General features: G+C 38.0%; 2 protein-coding genes and 1 pseudogene across 2 annotated transcripts; 1 reads left to right on the top strand and 2 right to left on the bottom strand.

The window, feature by feature from the left end:
• Positions 1–246: 246 nt before the first annotated feature.
• On the bottom strand, positions 247–1,071 carry LOC122651652 (annotated as a pseudogene).
• Positions 1,072–2,054: 983 nt separating this feature from the next.
• Positions 2,055–12,631, bottom strand: LOC122651651 (probable glutathione S-transferase). Its single transcript, XM_043845133.1, has 3 exons — positions 12,621–12,631; positions 2,504–2,852; positions 2,055–2,414 (listed from the first exon to the last, which is right to left on the bottom strand). The coding sequence occupies exons 2-3, from the start codon at positions 2,816–2,818 to the stop codon at positions 2,070–2,072; spliced, it is 660 nt and encodes a 219-aa protein (XP_043701068.1). The 5' UTR covers positions 2,819–2,852; positions 12,621–12,631; the 3' UTR covers positions 2,055–2,069.
• LOC122651126 (receptor-like protein EIX1) lies at positions 11,919–13,154 on the top strand. The gene has a single exon (XM_043844451.1). It carries the CDS (start codon positions 11,919–11,921, stop codon positions 13,152–13,154), a length of 1,236 nt encoding a protein of 411 aa, XP_043700386.1.
• Positions 13,155–13,456: the final 302 nt, after the last annotated feature.

Raw genomic sequence — 13,456 nt, 5'->3', positions numbered from 1 at the left:
CCCAGTGTTTTCAGTAGTTGGCCTGGAGGCCAAGACAGATCATTCCCCGCCCACTAGCCCCACAATTGAGCTTTGTTCCTATTTATGTAAAGTGAGAAACCAAATTTATGAGACACGAAAATAATCTAAATTCTCTCACAAAACTCATAGGTTTTCTTTATTTCAAAGCAACACCTTGAGTACACAAAGACAAGGAGCTCAAAGTGAACAAAGCTAAAGAAATAAACACTACTCCAAAGCCCTCTTAACAGTAGTTTTGAATCTTTTCTACATGGCTTGAAATCCAAAATCCAATCCATCTTCTCTACTCTATACCATTCAGCTTCTTGAGTTTCAAAACCAAGTTGTAGACCTTGTCTGGGTCAGGTAGGGACTTGGCCACACTCTCCCTCTTCATGCACTTCTTGGCCCAAGCAACCAGCTTTGGGCATTCAGCTTCTATGCTGAAGTTGCCACATTTCTCCATGGCGTAAAACCAGCTGTAGAAAGGCACAAGGCTCACATCCAAGAACCCAAAACTGTCACCACCAAAGTAAAGTTTGCCTCCAAGCTCTCCTTCCAAAACCTTCAAAACCTCTATGAATTCCTTCTTAGCTGTCTCTTGTTCTTCTCCCTTTGAAGTCCATATTCTCTTTATACCGATGTAAACCTGCCATTTCACAAAACACGAAAGGACAGATGAGAGATTAGAAAAGAAGAAAGAGAAGGAGGTAAAAGCAAGATATAAATTACATTAAAGAGAGGGAGTTAGGTACCTTCTTGTCAGTGTAATCAGCCCAGAACCTGGCTTGGGCTTGTTGGTAAGGATCAGAAGGCAACAGAGGAGATTTGTCCTTCCAAGTCTGGTCAATGTATTGAACAATAATGAGGGATTCGCAGATGGGTTTCCCATTATGGACCAATACAGGAATCATCTTAGTAACTGGGTTCATCTGCAACAGAAAAGGGCTCTTGTCGTCTAAGTTCTCTTCCCTGTTTTCGTAGCTGATACCCTTCTCTGCCAAGGCGATTTTTACCCTCATCGCGAAAAAGTTGGGCCAGAAATCCAATAGAATTTACCTCATCCGCCATTGTTACAAAATCTCAGAGTTGCAGATGCTTGAACAACGGAACCAGCTGATAAAAGAAGTTATTTTTGGTTGAGTAGTGTATCGTCACTGGTGTAGGTGTGTGGAAGTGTATTTATTCCTTTGATCAAGAAACGCTACTGACTCAGCTCCCAAGATGTTTATACTTCCGTCTTCTCTCCGTTCCCTTCCTTCTCGTTTCGCTTCCTTAACCTTTTGCGGGGTCGAAGCACCAATTACTCGCACCAATTAAAGAAACCTGATCACCACTTTCTAGGTATATATCTAAAAACACTAACAGCGGTTTTAAAAAATGTAGTCATTATTTATTCAGACTTCAGAGTAGAAGAGGAAAAGTAGTAAACCAAAATCTCATGAGGTTTCGATCCGGATCTGTATCGGTAATGTTTTCTTTAAAAAACCTGATTTTTTTTGCATTTTTATCTTTTTCCATACCGTTACACCCATATGGAATCGGTATCATCTCCACCGATACCTATATGAATCGGCAGATCCAATACCTCAACTGTCAGTAATGGTATGGAGCCTTAAATTTGTGGGGACTGAATAGGCCTACCCGAAACCGACCAGATCCGACCAGTTGACAGACCTAGTTTATCAGTTTGTTTAGAAATCAGTTGTGCAATAGGGTTGGGTTTGGACAGTTTTTGGCTGGAACTGATTTTCTATTCAAACCTGAGCCATAGTCCAACCTCTGAGCCCAGTGTATTCAATAGTTGGTCTGGAAGGCCAAGCCAGATCACTCCCCGGCCCACTAACCTCTCAATTGAGCTTTGTTCCAATTTATCTGAAAGTGAAATTAAATTTGTGAGAGATCAGAATGAACTACATACCCCCAAAATTATTAAAGTTCTTTATTTCAAAGCAACACCATGAGTACAAACAAAGCCCAAGGAATTAACAGTACTCCTAAGCCCAAGAAATTACCAGTATTCTTGTGTATTCTACATGGCTTGAAATCCAAAATTCTTTCCAACTTATCTACTCTATATCATTCATTTTCTCGAGTTCCAGAACCAAATTGTAGACCTTGTCTGGGTCAGATAGGGAATTGGCCACACTCTGCCTCTCCATGCACTTCTTGGCCCAAGCAACCAGCTTTGGGCACTGAGCTTCTGTGCTGAAGTTTCCACATTTCTCCACGGCGTAAAACCAGCAGTAGAAAGGCACAAGGCTCACATCCAAGAACCCAAAACTGTCACCACCAAAGTAAAGTTTATCTCCAAGCTCTCCTTCCAAAACCTTCATGACCTCTATGAATTCCTTCTTAGCTGCCTCTTGTTCTTCCCCCTTTGTAGTCCATATTCCATTTATACAATTGTAAACCTGCCATTTCACAAAATATGGATTACAATTGAAAAGATACGGATTACATTAGATATATAGATAGAGAGAGAGAGATGGTATATATGTACCTTCTTGTCAATGTAATCAGCCCAGAACCTGGCCTGGGCTCGTTGGTAAGGATCAGAAGGCAACAGAGGAGATTTGTCCTTCCAAACCTCATCAATGTATTGAACAATGATGAGGGATTCACAGATGGGTTTGCCATTATGGACCAATACAGGAACCTTCTTATTAATTGGGTTCATCTGCAGCAGAAAAGGGCTCTTGTCAAATAAGTTTTCTTCCCTGTGTTGGTAGCTGATACCCTTTTCATCCAGGGCGATTCTTGCCCTCATCCCAAAAAAGCTGGGCCAGGCAGTCAATAAAATTGGCTCGTCCGTCATTGTTACTAAATCTCAGCGTAGCAAATGAAAGAAGCTTTGTTTGGTTGAGCAATGTCTGGTCAATATATGGTGTGTGGAAATGTATGGTGGGTTGTGAAATTTTATAGCTTCTCTGCTTCCAAAGGAAGTTCATGCTGTTTTTTTTTCTTTTTTTTTTCTTTTTTAAAGTTCGAGCATCTTCTGAGAAATGAATTTCCTCATGGATTGCGTCATATATAACGATGTCCATTAAATCTAAAATCCTGCGCTTATGATGCCTTGTGCACACTCTCTTTGGCCACCACGCATGTGCAGACCTTAGAGGGAGATTAGCATTCTCCATTCCGACTAATTAATAGGGTCATTGATGAACTTGTAAATTTTTAAAGGCAAATGTCTTCCAAGAAAGAACGTAGACGGCGTTGACTATGAGTAGAAAATTCAGAAACTCTTGCCTTGCCATCCAAGTTATGAGTAATCTAAAGAAGAAGATTATGCCAATTAATGTCCAAAGCCTGTAGGGGAGGGAGAAGGCAATTAGAATCTTTAATTACCAGTGAGTGTTGCTTCAATGATGAAGTCTACGAGAGTCAAGGCCAGACCTGAGAGCTATGGGAGCCGTCCTTAATTATCTCTAAGAAGCTAGTAACTTGGTTAATTAATTTGTGGGAAAGATAATCCTACTTGATCGCCTGCGGTGCATGGCCCTTGCACCCAGACATAGAGCCACACCACACAAAATGGTCGCTGCACCCTCAGGGGTGGGTTTTCGTTTTTCTATACGATGATCATTTTGCACAGACTTATGTTTAGGAGCAAGGGTTGCACGTCGTACACGACTAAGTAGCATTATTTCTTCCTTAATATGATTAGGGCCATGAAGTGAAAATAGCCAAAAACATGATATTGACAAGAGATGGTTTTATTGAGTGTTCATGTAGTTGTTTCTCGTCGCTTAGATAATGCGACAACTTTTGAATGTTAAATAGATATTGCCTAATCTAAATTAACTGCAAATTAACTAAGAACTTTATAATAAAAAATCAATCATATAACATCGGATTTGGGTGTGTATATTCTTAATAATCTTGGATTTTCAAATATGCTTTTGAGATGATGTGTGCGTTTGATCAGAAGATAATATGGTTTGCTCCCACGGTGGGGTTTAGTCCCACATCGGGTGGGTTGGATGTGTGAGTTTGTGTTTATTTGTACTCCGTTACTTGAAAACCTGGTTGACACATTTGAGCCGGTTTGTGCGTTTTGATTAAAATTTTTTTTTTTTCAAATATATATTTTGCTCTTTTGGTCATTTGTCAATTGACTCAATTCGTACTGAAACGAAACCTGACACAAGCCGAAGACGTTGGGGCTCTGCTTATTTACAAGAATTGGGCCCATCCTATGCATCAGATATATTGAGCCAACCAGATAAGCCTCGATCTCTAGGTGGGCTAACCAGATAACCCACCATTTTGACGAAAAAGTAAATATTATTTATTTCTCATTTTCTTCTATAGTATCTTCTATGCATAGAATATTCCTCGAAAGGTTGGGCCAGTCTACTATCATTAACACCAAGGATATTACATGAGAATGATAGAAAGGGCCAGTATAGTATCATTAATTGAAGAGGGTATCACACGATCCATATAAAAGTGGATTAATATAATAACTAGGAGGAGAGAGAGAGAGAGAGAGAGTGTCACGAGAAAAAAAAGACTGTGAGAGGTTGTAACTAGGACTCAGTTAGAAAATATAAAGAGGATGGGTACTTAGTATTTTGCATCCGTTATGTTTTATCGGTAGCATTTTCAGCCCATTTAAGTCCATTTATGCCGAAATGGGCCTTGTTGACCCATGTTAAAAAAATGGTTTATAATTGCAGACACCTTACCATAACATCAACTCGACTCCTTACCAGTAGTCATCTAGAATTTATATTTTCACAAAAAACCAGAATAACTTGTGAAACAGAACTTCATGGACTCTTGCAAGGGTGGAAACATGTTGTGAAGGCTAATATTAATCTCAAAGAAGTGTGGTGTTGCAACAAAGATCTATCCTCTCTCCTTCATCCCACTGATAATATGTGTTCACCTTGGAACTTAATCACTTACTACTTTACTTTAGTTGATGAAACTGCAAACTATTCTAGCGGCAATTTTAAGTGGTGTAGTAACAAAACCTTTTACAATGAGGTCTTGAATCTGGCTAGATCTAGGCTTCATAGGATCTGCAATATTCCTGACCCCAACCAGTGATGTACATCTCTCTCTCCTCTCTTTTTGAAATATCCCTGAAACCAGATTTACAAAACATTCCAATCATGCAATCAACTTTACGAGGGAGCGGGGTTATGTTTGTTGGACTTTACTAAATTTCGTTCAATGTACGCAATTGGGATTTTTACTCTAACTTTTTTCAAGTCAATGTGTAATAGAATATGATAGAAGTGGACAAATAAAGGTGTCAATCGGTTTGATTCGATTTTGGTTCAATTCAAGAAACATATTGTAGGAATCAAAACATAACCGAACCAAAAATCGAAACATATTTTCAAATCGAACCAATTCGATATGGTTTTGATTTTTATCCGATCTCCAAAATAGAAAGAGGCAGAGAATAATTGTTTATTCTTGTTTTTATATTATTAAAATCATTCAAGTCTACCCCGAACATAATAATTGACAGCTATGTTTTATGCATTAAACAATTTTTTCTTTTTCATCAAGAACCAAAAAAATAGTTGTTTGTTATGTTTTTTTTTTCTTCAGTCAGTTGAAATTTAAATGCATCAAATAATTTTTTTATTTTTTCTACTAAAAAATGATTATTTGTATTTTGCTTTTATATATATATATCTTATAACCGAAACATTGGAACATGATGGCTGGCATCTCGTGATTAATGTCTATAAACTGCTATAAAAAAAATATAATCTAGAAAGTGGTATACAAGTCACATGTCCCAATGCAAAAGCCTATTTAGTTTGATTTGGTGGAAAATTGATGATTTTTACCATAAAACCAAAATCAAATCGAATGGAATAAGATTGTAGTTTTTAAAACCAATCAAGTCCGATTCGATTTGATTTTAAATGACTGATTTCAATTTCAAATTGACAACCTTAGAAGTGGTCGGCATTAAGAATATGTTTTTGCAGGTAGGAAATCTTGGTCTACCCTTCTGGTAGACCAGGAAAACCCCAAGCCCATGTAAGACCCCACAACCCACATGGACTTGGAAAACTCAAGGTCCATGAGAGCCATGGGACCTTATGAGGTAGACCAGGAAAACCCCAAGCCCATGTAAGACCTCTTCTATCTGGATGTGGTCCCTAGGTTTTTTTTTTTTGGTAATAGTGGTCCCTAGGTGACTTACCTATCTTTTGGAGTTCGACATTAAGACTTGGCCAAAAGGGTTAGATAAAATTGAAACTTAAAGACTTTTGAGATGGAAGCACATGATCAAATCACATGCAGAATGACTCACCAATATCGGTCATATAACAAGTGGTAATAACAAGTATATGTGACAAGTAAAACTAAAATGAATGGTCAGATGGTCCCACTTGATATCTGAATGGGGCCCCACATAGAAAACCCGTAAGATTTGGGTTAGAAAAAAACATCAAGTAAGACATCTTCTGATTGATGAGAAATGGACGGTCACGTCATTTCCGTGCAAGTGACGCTCAATTTAACGTTTTGTAACGATTTAGGGAAGGGCTATCGTCTGAATTCAAAGATACAAGTCCTTTCGGAAAGGGGGAAAACATAGACTTAACCCAATCAAATTAAATGAGATCGCCAGACAAAGGATGAGGATAAAAAAATATCTTTTTTAAGTGTCACTATGTCTAAGTGGAGTACAATGCTTCAATATTTACCTTTTTGTAGTATTTTTTTTTTTTTTTGAGGTAAAATTACCTCTTTATATGGATTAATCTATTGTAATAGAAGATTCCAATTTTCACATTGGTCAAATTTTAGTCCAAAGCAAATAAGGAAAGTTGTTTAAACCCTTATTTAAAGTTCTAATAAAATTATCAAAATGACATCAAATAGAAATGAATATAAAATACAAAATATTATCTTTTGTCAAATTTTTTCTGGAAAATTTCATAGACACCCGTTAAAAGTATCTAATATCTCATAAAGAGATCAAATTTGATCAAAATATCATAGACATCCCCTATTTATGAATTTATTTCAATTTAATTCATTCCGTTAGTCTCTGCAATTAAGTGTCTGTTAATTCTTTTTAAATGACAAAATTACCCTTACTTGTGAAATCTCCATAATACCCTTAAGGATAAAATCCAAAATACAAACCATTCTCTTCATGAGACCCACCATTTCTTCTTCTTCTTCGTTTCTTTTTGCTCCACCGCTGCAACCTCTGACCACCACCGATTCAAGAACATCAGCGTTACTGCGTATCATGGTGGGCAGTGGACCCCAAGTTTTGCCATCCTCCACCCTTGCCTGCTCTCCCCTCCCTTGCCTCTGTCCTTGAGTTGAGTTCCTCTGCAACTCAACTCTGCTTCCCCAGGGCCTCCACTGCTCCTGCATCCCATCAGCGAAACAATGTTCTACACCCCCAACGCTTGCAGCCACGATCCAAGCTCTGCTTGTCGAACTCATTTTCTGTTCTTCGCCACTCGCTACTGTTATTGCTTCTCTTTGAATCTCAAGAATCAAGTAGAAGAGATGGATGCAGTGACTGTAATCTGGATGTTCTCTAAAATTCTTGCTGATATCGGATACTTGATATCAAATTCAGGCATTCAAATAGTAGAGACTTCTTCTCTGACCTTCTGGCTTCTGCAACACTTGAGGGTGTAAATCCAAGAGACTCATGTCACATAAGAGAGAAGCTATTGAAGCGTCTTGCCATATTGGGCTGCGAAGAGGAACTCAAAGAGTTGGCCGCTGATCTTAATGTTATCGGAAATCATCACTCCCCTCCCCCCTCGACCTCGCCTCCCATTCTCTGCACAGATCTATTCCCAGCCGAAAACCCATGTTCATAGACCCGCATATGTAACCTAGGAGATTAAACAAGCACATAGTGATCTCAATTGATTAAGTCTTGGGTCCATCCATGATTTTAAAAGTCAAAATCAAACCAACAGAATCATCCGCGTATGTAACCTAGGAGATTAAACAAGCGCAAAGTGACAAACCCCTACCCTCATTTTTTTTTTTTTTTTTAAAGTAAATATCATCCCCTTCCTTTTAAGTTTCCTTAATATCAACTTAGTACCTAAGTTTTGAAAAATATTATCCCCCTCCCCTACTTTATAAAGTTACTATCAATCATACCCTAACCGTTAAAAAACATCATTAATTGATGACGTAGACATGTCCAATTTTTTTAAAACCCCAAATTACCCTTAATCTTCTACGCAAAAAAAAAATACCCTTAATCTTTTTTAATATCGTTTTTCCCTGAAAATCAAAGCCCATTTTCATCGTTCTTCTTCTTCTTCTATTCTTCTGAAGTTGAAGCTGAGACTGAAAAAAAAAATTGACTATAGAATGCCCCTAAGATCGTGGCGAATCATGTTTATGTTTGATCTTCTGTATTAGCCATTGTTTCCCTCTTTTAGTTGGTAAAATAGCAGTAAATCAATTAAATTTATCTATTGTAGTAAGATCTGCAATTTATTGAATCAGAAACTCCTAATTGAAGTCATTGATTTGAGTGGAAACAAAGAATGGACAAATACCAAAATCGATTTCTCAAATCTCTTTTCTCAACACCTTGATCTGACCTCCAACGATTTTAGTGGCATTCTATTGTTGTGATTCCATCATCGATCGCCTTCTGGTCAGGGGTTCTGCCTCGCATAGGAGCTAAGAAGTATTCAGAGATGATAAGTGTAATAGCAGGGGTGTATTGCTGCGATTCCACTTCAATCCATACCCCTTCAATCCCAGCAAATCCTCACTTGATCCTTGTATTTCTTCGACAAGTACACCGTTATCGGTCTAGATTCGAATAGTTTTAGATCTCCGTCTTCCAGTACCGGAATCACACCGAATGGGTGCAACAATTATCAAGACCAGATCACCGCCAGCACCACCACTACCAACTTCTGAAGCAAGTTGCCCCAGATGAACCAAAATTCGGGTTCCTACATTTGGATTCTCTAATGTTGCAACTCCACATGATTCGGTCAACACATAACCCTGTTGAAAGACCGGATCAAAAATTCATATGAAAACAGAATTCCCCCTTTCAAATCAGTGGCGAATCATGTTTATGTTTGATCTTCTGTTTTAGCCATTGTTTCCCTCTTTTAGTTGGTAAAATAGCAGTAAATCAATTAAATTTATCTATTGTAGACTATAGAGATCCCTACTCAATCGTTTTTTTTTTTTTTTTTTACAGGGCAGGTTCTGTAAACAAAGAAGAAGAAATAATCAAGAAAGCAAGGTTTTTCACAAGATTTTTCTATTGGGTTCGGTGAGTGGGTTCCAGAAATGGGAGAAGAGAGTGGGTTTTAAAAAATTGGAAAAGGAGATGGGTTCGGCTGGGTTGAGATTTTAGAAAACAAAAAAAAAAATATATCAGTTAGAGATGGAGTAGAAGGTGGGTTTCGGTTAGGGAAGAAGGAGAATGCGAGTGAAGAGATGGAGCTCGTGGTGGTGGTGGCGGTGGAAGAAGATAGTAGGCGGAGGTTTTTACCGTCGATGAGCTCCATGTAACGGAGAAAAATTGCAGATTTACCACTGCCGCAACTGCTCTGAGGTTTTTGCCTGTGGAAGCCGTTGGGGTTGCAGAGGAGGAGGAAGAAGAAGAAGAGGGGGGTGATTTTGTCTTTTCAAATTTTTTTTTTAACAGCGTTAGTCAGTTAGGGTACGGTTGATAGTAACTTTATAAAGTAAGGATGGGGGATGATATGTTTTTAAAACTTAGGTATTGGATTGATATTAAAAAAACTTAGAAGGGAAGAGGATGATATTTACTCTTCTTTTTTTTTGTTTTTTTTCCATTACCATCATCCGCTAATCACAGAAGGGAACAAAGGCAAGAAAACTTTTTGAGTGGTTTTCTAATCTAGAGATTCTTTAAGCCAAGAAATCCAAGTCCTAAGGAAATCTACTCCTACCCCTTTCAAGATCCCATTTTCGTTCGATGCAGAACCTGAATCTATGGAGGTTGTCACTTACATACACTCGTTATTCTTTGATTTTAAAAGAAGAAAAAATGATGTTAAGTACCGTGCCATCTTTGGCTCCCGCCAAAGGAGCCGGAGTCAAGATGGAGGGGAAAGGGAGAGCCGGTGCCGATGATTGAGATGAAGGGGTGAGGTAAGGGAACTTATAATTTTATCAAACATTAGGTATCTTAAGTGTCATTTATCTATTTTTTATTTTAATAATTAGGAGGGTAAAATCGACATTTTATCTTAGGGGTAACCCTGCTTAACGTTAGAGGTGTCTGTGACATTTTGACCAAGTTTGATAAGTTTATGAGATATTAGATACTTTTAGGGGGTGTTTGTGAAATTTTTTCAATTTTTTTTTTTTTGATAAATATAAATTTTATTACCCAAAAAAAAAAAAAAACAAGCCCAAGAGAATATAACAAAAAATGAGAAACAACCACACATCCATTCCAAGGACAACCCCCAAGTGACAGGCTACAACTTCTGATAAAACAAAGCCTAACCAGGCCACAAGACAACCAAGAGAAAACACAATACCAGCTAGGAGAGAGGAGGGGGTTCTTTCCCTCTGGAGATCACATCTTTGCAGTGAATAATCATATCGAATCGGATATCTTCAACAATAAGAGGGTACAAAATATTGTGAAGTTTCTTTCAGTCCATCTTTTGTAGTTTTAGCTACTTCCTCTACTAATTTTAAGCCAAAAGTATACCAATGAGAATGAGATGCTTGTTTGGTCCTCCATCACATGGTCTAACCCATGTATTGTCATATGGCAAATAGTGAAGCATTATACTTCACTAAACAAAGTGACAGAAAGAAACACCACACCCCCCCCCCCCCCAAAACAATAAAAAAAAAAAAAAAAAAAACCACTATAATATCTCTTAATGGGGTTGACTTTGAGCTGGATCATGATGGAGACCACCCATCAAGGTTGTCACCTTACCTTAAGTTCTATCTAATTTATCAAAGAAGTGAAAGAAACAAGAAGCAATGCTAGGATTCGTGGTTCAATTCTCTAGTGGGCCCTCCTATTGCATCGTACCTTCTTTTGGTATTGCCTATTTCACTGCCTTCACTTAGCCTAATTTGATATGATTTCTATTTCAATTTCAGATTAATTTTCATGGAATAGTCAGCAAATAAATTTTTAGTTAAAAAATTAAAATTGTTTGATTGTATCAATTTGAAATATTTGGTATTGCCTATTTTAATGAGCACATGGATAATTTGATGGGCAAAGCAATAATTTCATGATAATTCTGAAATAGGTAAGACACACTTTCAATTGAACTTCTAATTGAATTTCTTATTCCTGAAATATTTTAAATTTATAAAAATTTTATTTTATAGAAGCTCTCCAATTCGATAGTTCGAATGCCTATGTTTTAGGTCAAAATCTTATATTCGAGAGGCATTGTAATGTTTTGGATTAAAATATCATAAATACCCCTAAACCACTTTAGTGACATTAGGGTTTCATTGTATTTTAGCAAAATCATTTCTCACATGCAAAAACACCAAATCAGTGTTTTTCAAATGAGGTTCAAAAACTATACCAAGTGTCTGGTTCGTTAAAAAATAAATTAAAAATCGGGCATACCATACAGTTTTCACACTACTATTTCTGTTGTACCAAAAAAAAGGGTAATAAACTAGAATCAGTGTTTTTTTTAGAATCTTTACCATACATACCCTAAAAGTGGACAATTTAATGATTTTTACCAACTTGTAATTGTATGAAAAGCTCTAGCATTTAGGGCCTTGTCGTCAAGACCCATTTATTCCAAAGAGTTGATCATCTATATATAGGGGCTAGTACAATATCTTGGTTTTGATTATAAAAAATCAGCTGGTGAGTGAGTGAGTGAGTTGGGTTTCGAGGCCTAACATTTCTCCTGATTTAATTTCTTGATTTTGGTGCGTTAAGATAGATGTCCTCCATGGATTGCAGTAGTCGCAATAAGTCCATTATTCAACTTCTGCTGCTTCTTTTCTTATCGGGGTTCAGTTCATGCATTAATATTGGAGATCCCAACAACGCGCGTTGCAAAGAGATGGAGAGGAAGGCACTTCTCAAGTTCAAAGAAGGTATCAAAGACCATACTGGCCGGCTCTCTTCTTGGACGACGACGGGCGAAGAAGAAGAAGAAGAAGAAGATTGTTGCAGATGGAGAGGGGTCCGTTGCAGTACCAGAACTGGACATGTAGTCCACCTCAACCTTCGCAACCCAATTCAACTTCCTCAATATGATGATGATGATCATGAGGATATTGAAGCGTTCAAGAGGTCACGCTTGAGCGGTGAGATATACCCTTCTTGGCTAAACTTGAAATATTTGAAATACATGGATTTGAGCTTGAATCAATTTCGGGGAATCAAAATCCCAGAATTCCTTGGTTCATTCAAGAAGTTGAGGTATCTCAATCTCTCCCATTCATTCTTTGCTGGCACAGTTCCTCCTCACCTGGGAAACCTATCCACCTTGCATCACCTAGATCTTTCTTCTTCGTCTCTTGACTACTATTCCTTTAGTGAGGATCCTTCTTGGTTGATGCGTGTAGACAACTTGGAATGGATCTCCGGTCTCTCCTCTTTGGAGTACCTCAATATGGGGTACGTCAACCTTAGCAACGCAGCAGATGATTGGTTCCAAGCTTTTAATAAGCTTTCTTTGCTTCGGGAATTAAAGTTGAGTGATTGTGAACTCGGAAGACTTCCTTCTTCTTCTGAGACACTTCCATCATCAATAACTGTTAATTTTACATCCCTTTCGGTACTTGATCTCTCTTGGAACTTCTTTAATAATTCCTTTCTACCACATTGGTTGTTAAATATTAGCAGCCTTGAAGATCTTGATCTTAGCTACAATGAACTCATCCTTAACTTCTCTTATTCCAACAATAATATTATTAGTAGTATTCACAGTGGAGCTGGTGGAGGAGATGCTGCATCTAGCAGGACTACAGCTGCTGGAAGAGCCCAGCAGCAGCTGGTAGGAAGTCTATGGAAGTTGCGTAGGCTAGATTTGTCATACAACAACGGTGGTGGTGGTGGTGATGATGTGGGTGCACTTGTAGATGGTTTGTCTGGATTCAGTAACAAGAGCCTGGAGATTTTAGTTTTGAGTTATAGTGAGCTAAGTGGGCATTTGCCTATATCAATTTGACGCTTCTTGTCCTTGAAACAATTGGATCTCTCTGAGAATCAAATAAGTGGGCCTATTCCTCATGAAAGCTTAGGACAGCTCTCAAATTTGGTCTCTTCGCTTCGGTCGACAACTCTCAAATTTGGTCTATTTGGATCTCTCTTGGAATCAAATAAGTGGGCTCATTCCTGAAAGCTTAGGACAACTCTCAAAGTTGGTCTCTTTGAATCTCTCTCCGAATCAAATAAGTGGGCCCATTCCTGAAAGCTTAGGACAACTCTCAAATTTGGCCTCTTTGGATCTCTCTCAGAATCAAATAAGTG

This window comes from Telopea speciosissima, chromosome 2, assembly GCF_018873765.1.
Source record: "Telopea speciosissima isolate NSW1024214 ecotype Mountain lineage chromosome 2, Tspe_v1, whole genome shotgun sequence".
NCBI lineage: Eukaryota > Viridiplantae > Streptophyta > Magnoliopsida > Proteales > Proteaceae > Telopea > Telopea speciosissima.
Note: the sequence above shows the minus strand (reverse complement) of the source record. Positions and strands in the feature narration are given on the sequence as shown.

Excerpts from the sequence above, each read along its gene's own strand:
- LOC122651126 (XM_043844451.1), top strand. The coding sequence starts at position 11,919 with ATGTCCTCCATGGATTGCAGTAGTCGCAATAAGTCCATTATTCAACTT.
- LOC122651651 (XM_043845133.1), bottom strand. The coding sequence starts at position 2,818 with ATGACGGACGAGCCAATTTTATTGACTGCCTGGCCCAGCTTTTTTGGG. Across the intron at positions 2,415-2,503 it reads CTGATTACATTGACAAGAAG|GTTTACAATTGTATAAATGG; the intron begins GTACATATATAC and ends GTGAAATGGCAG.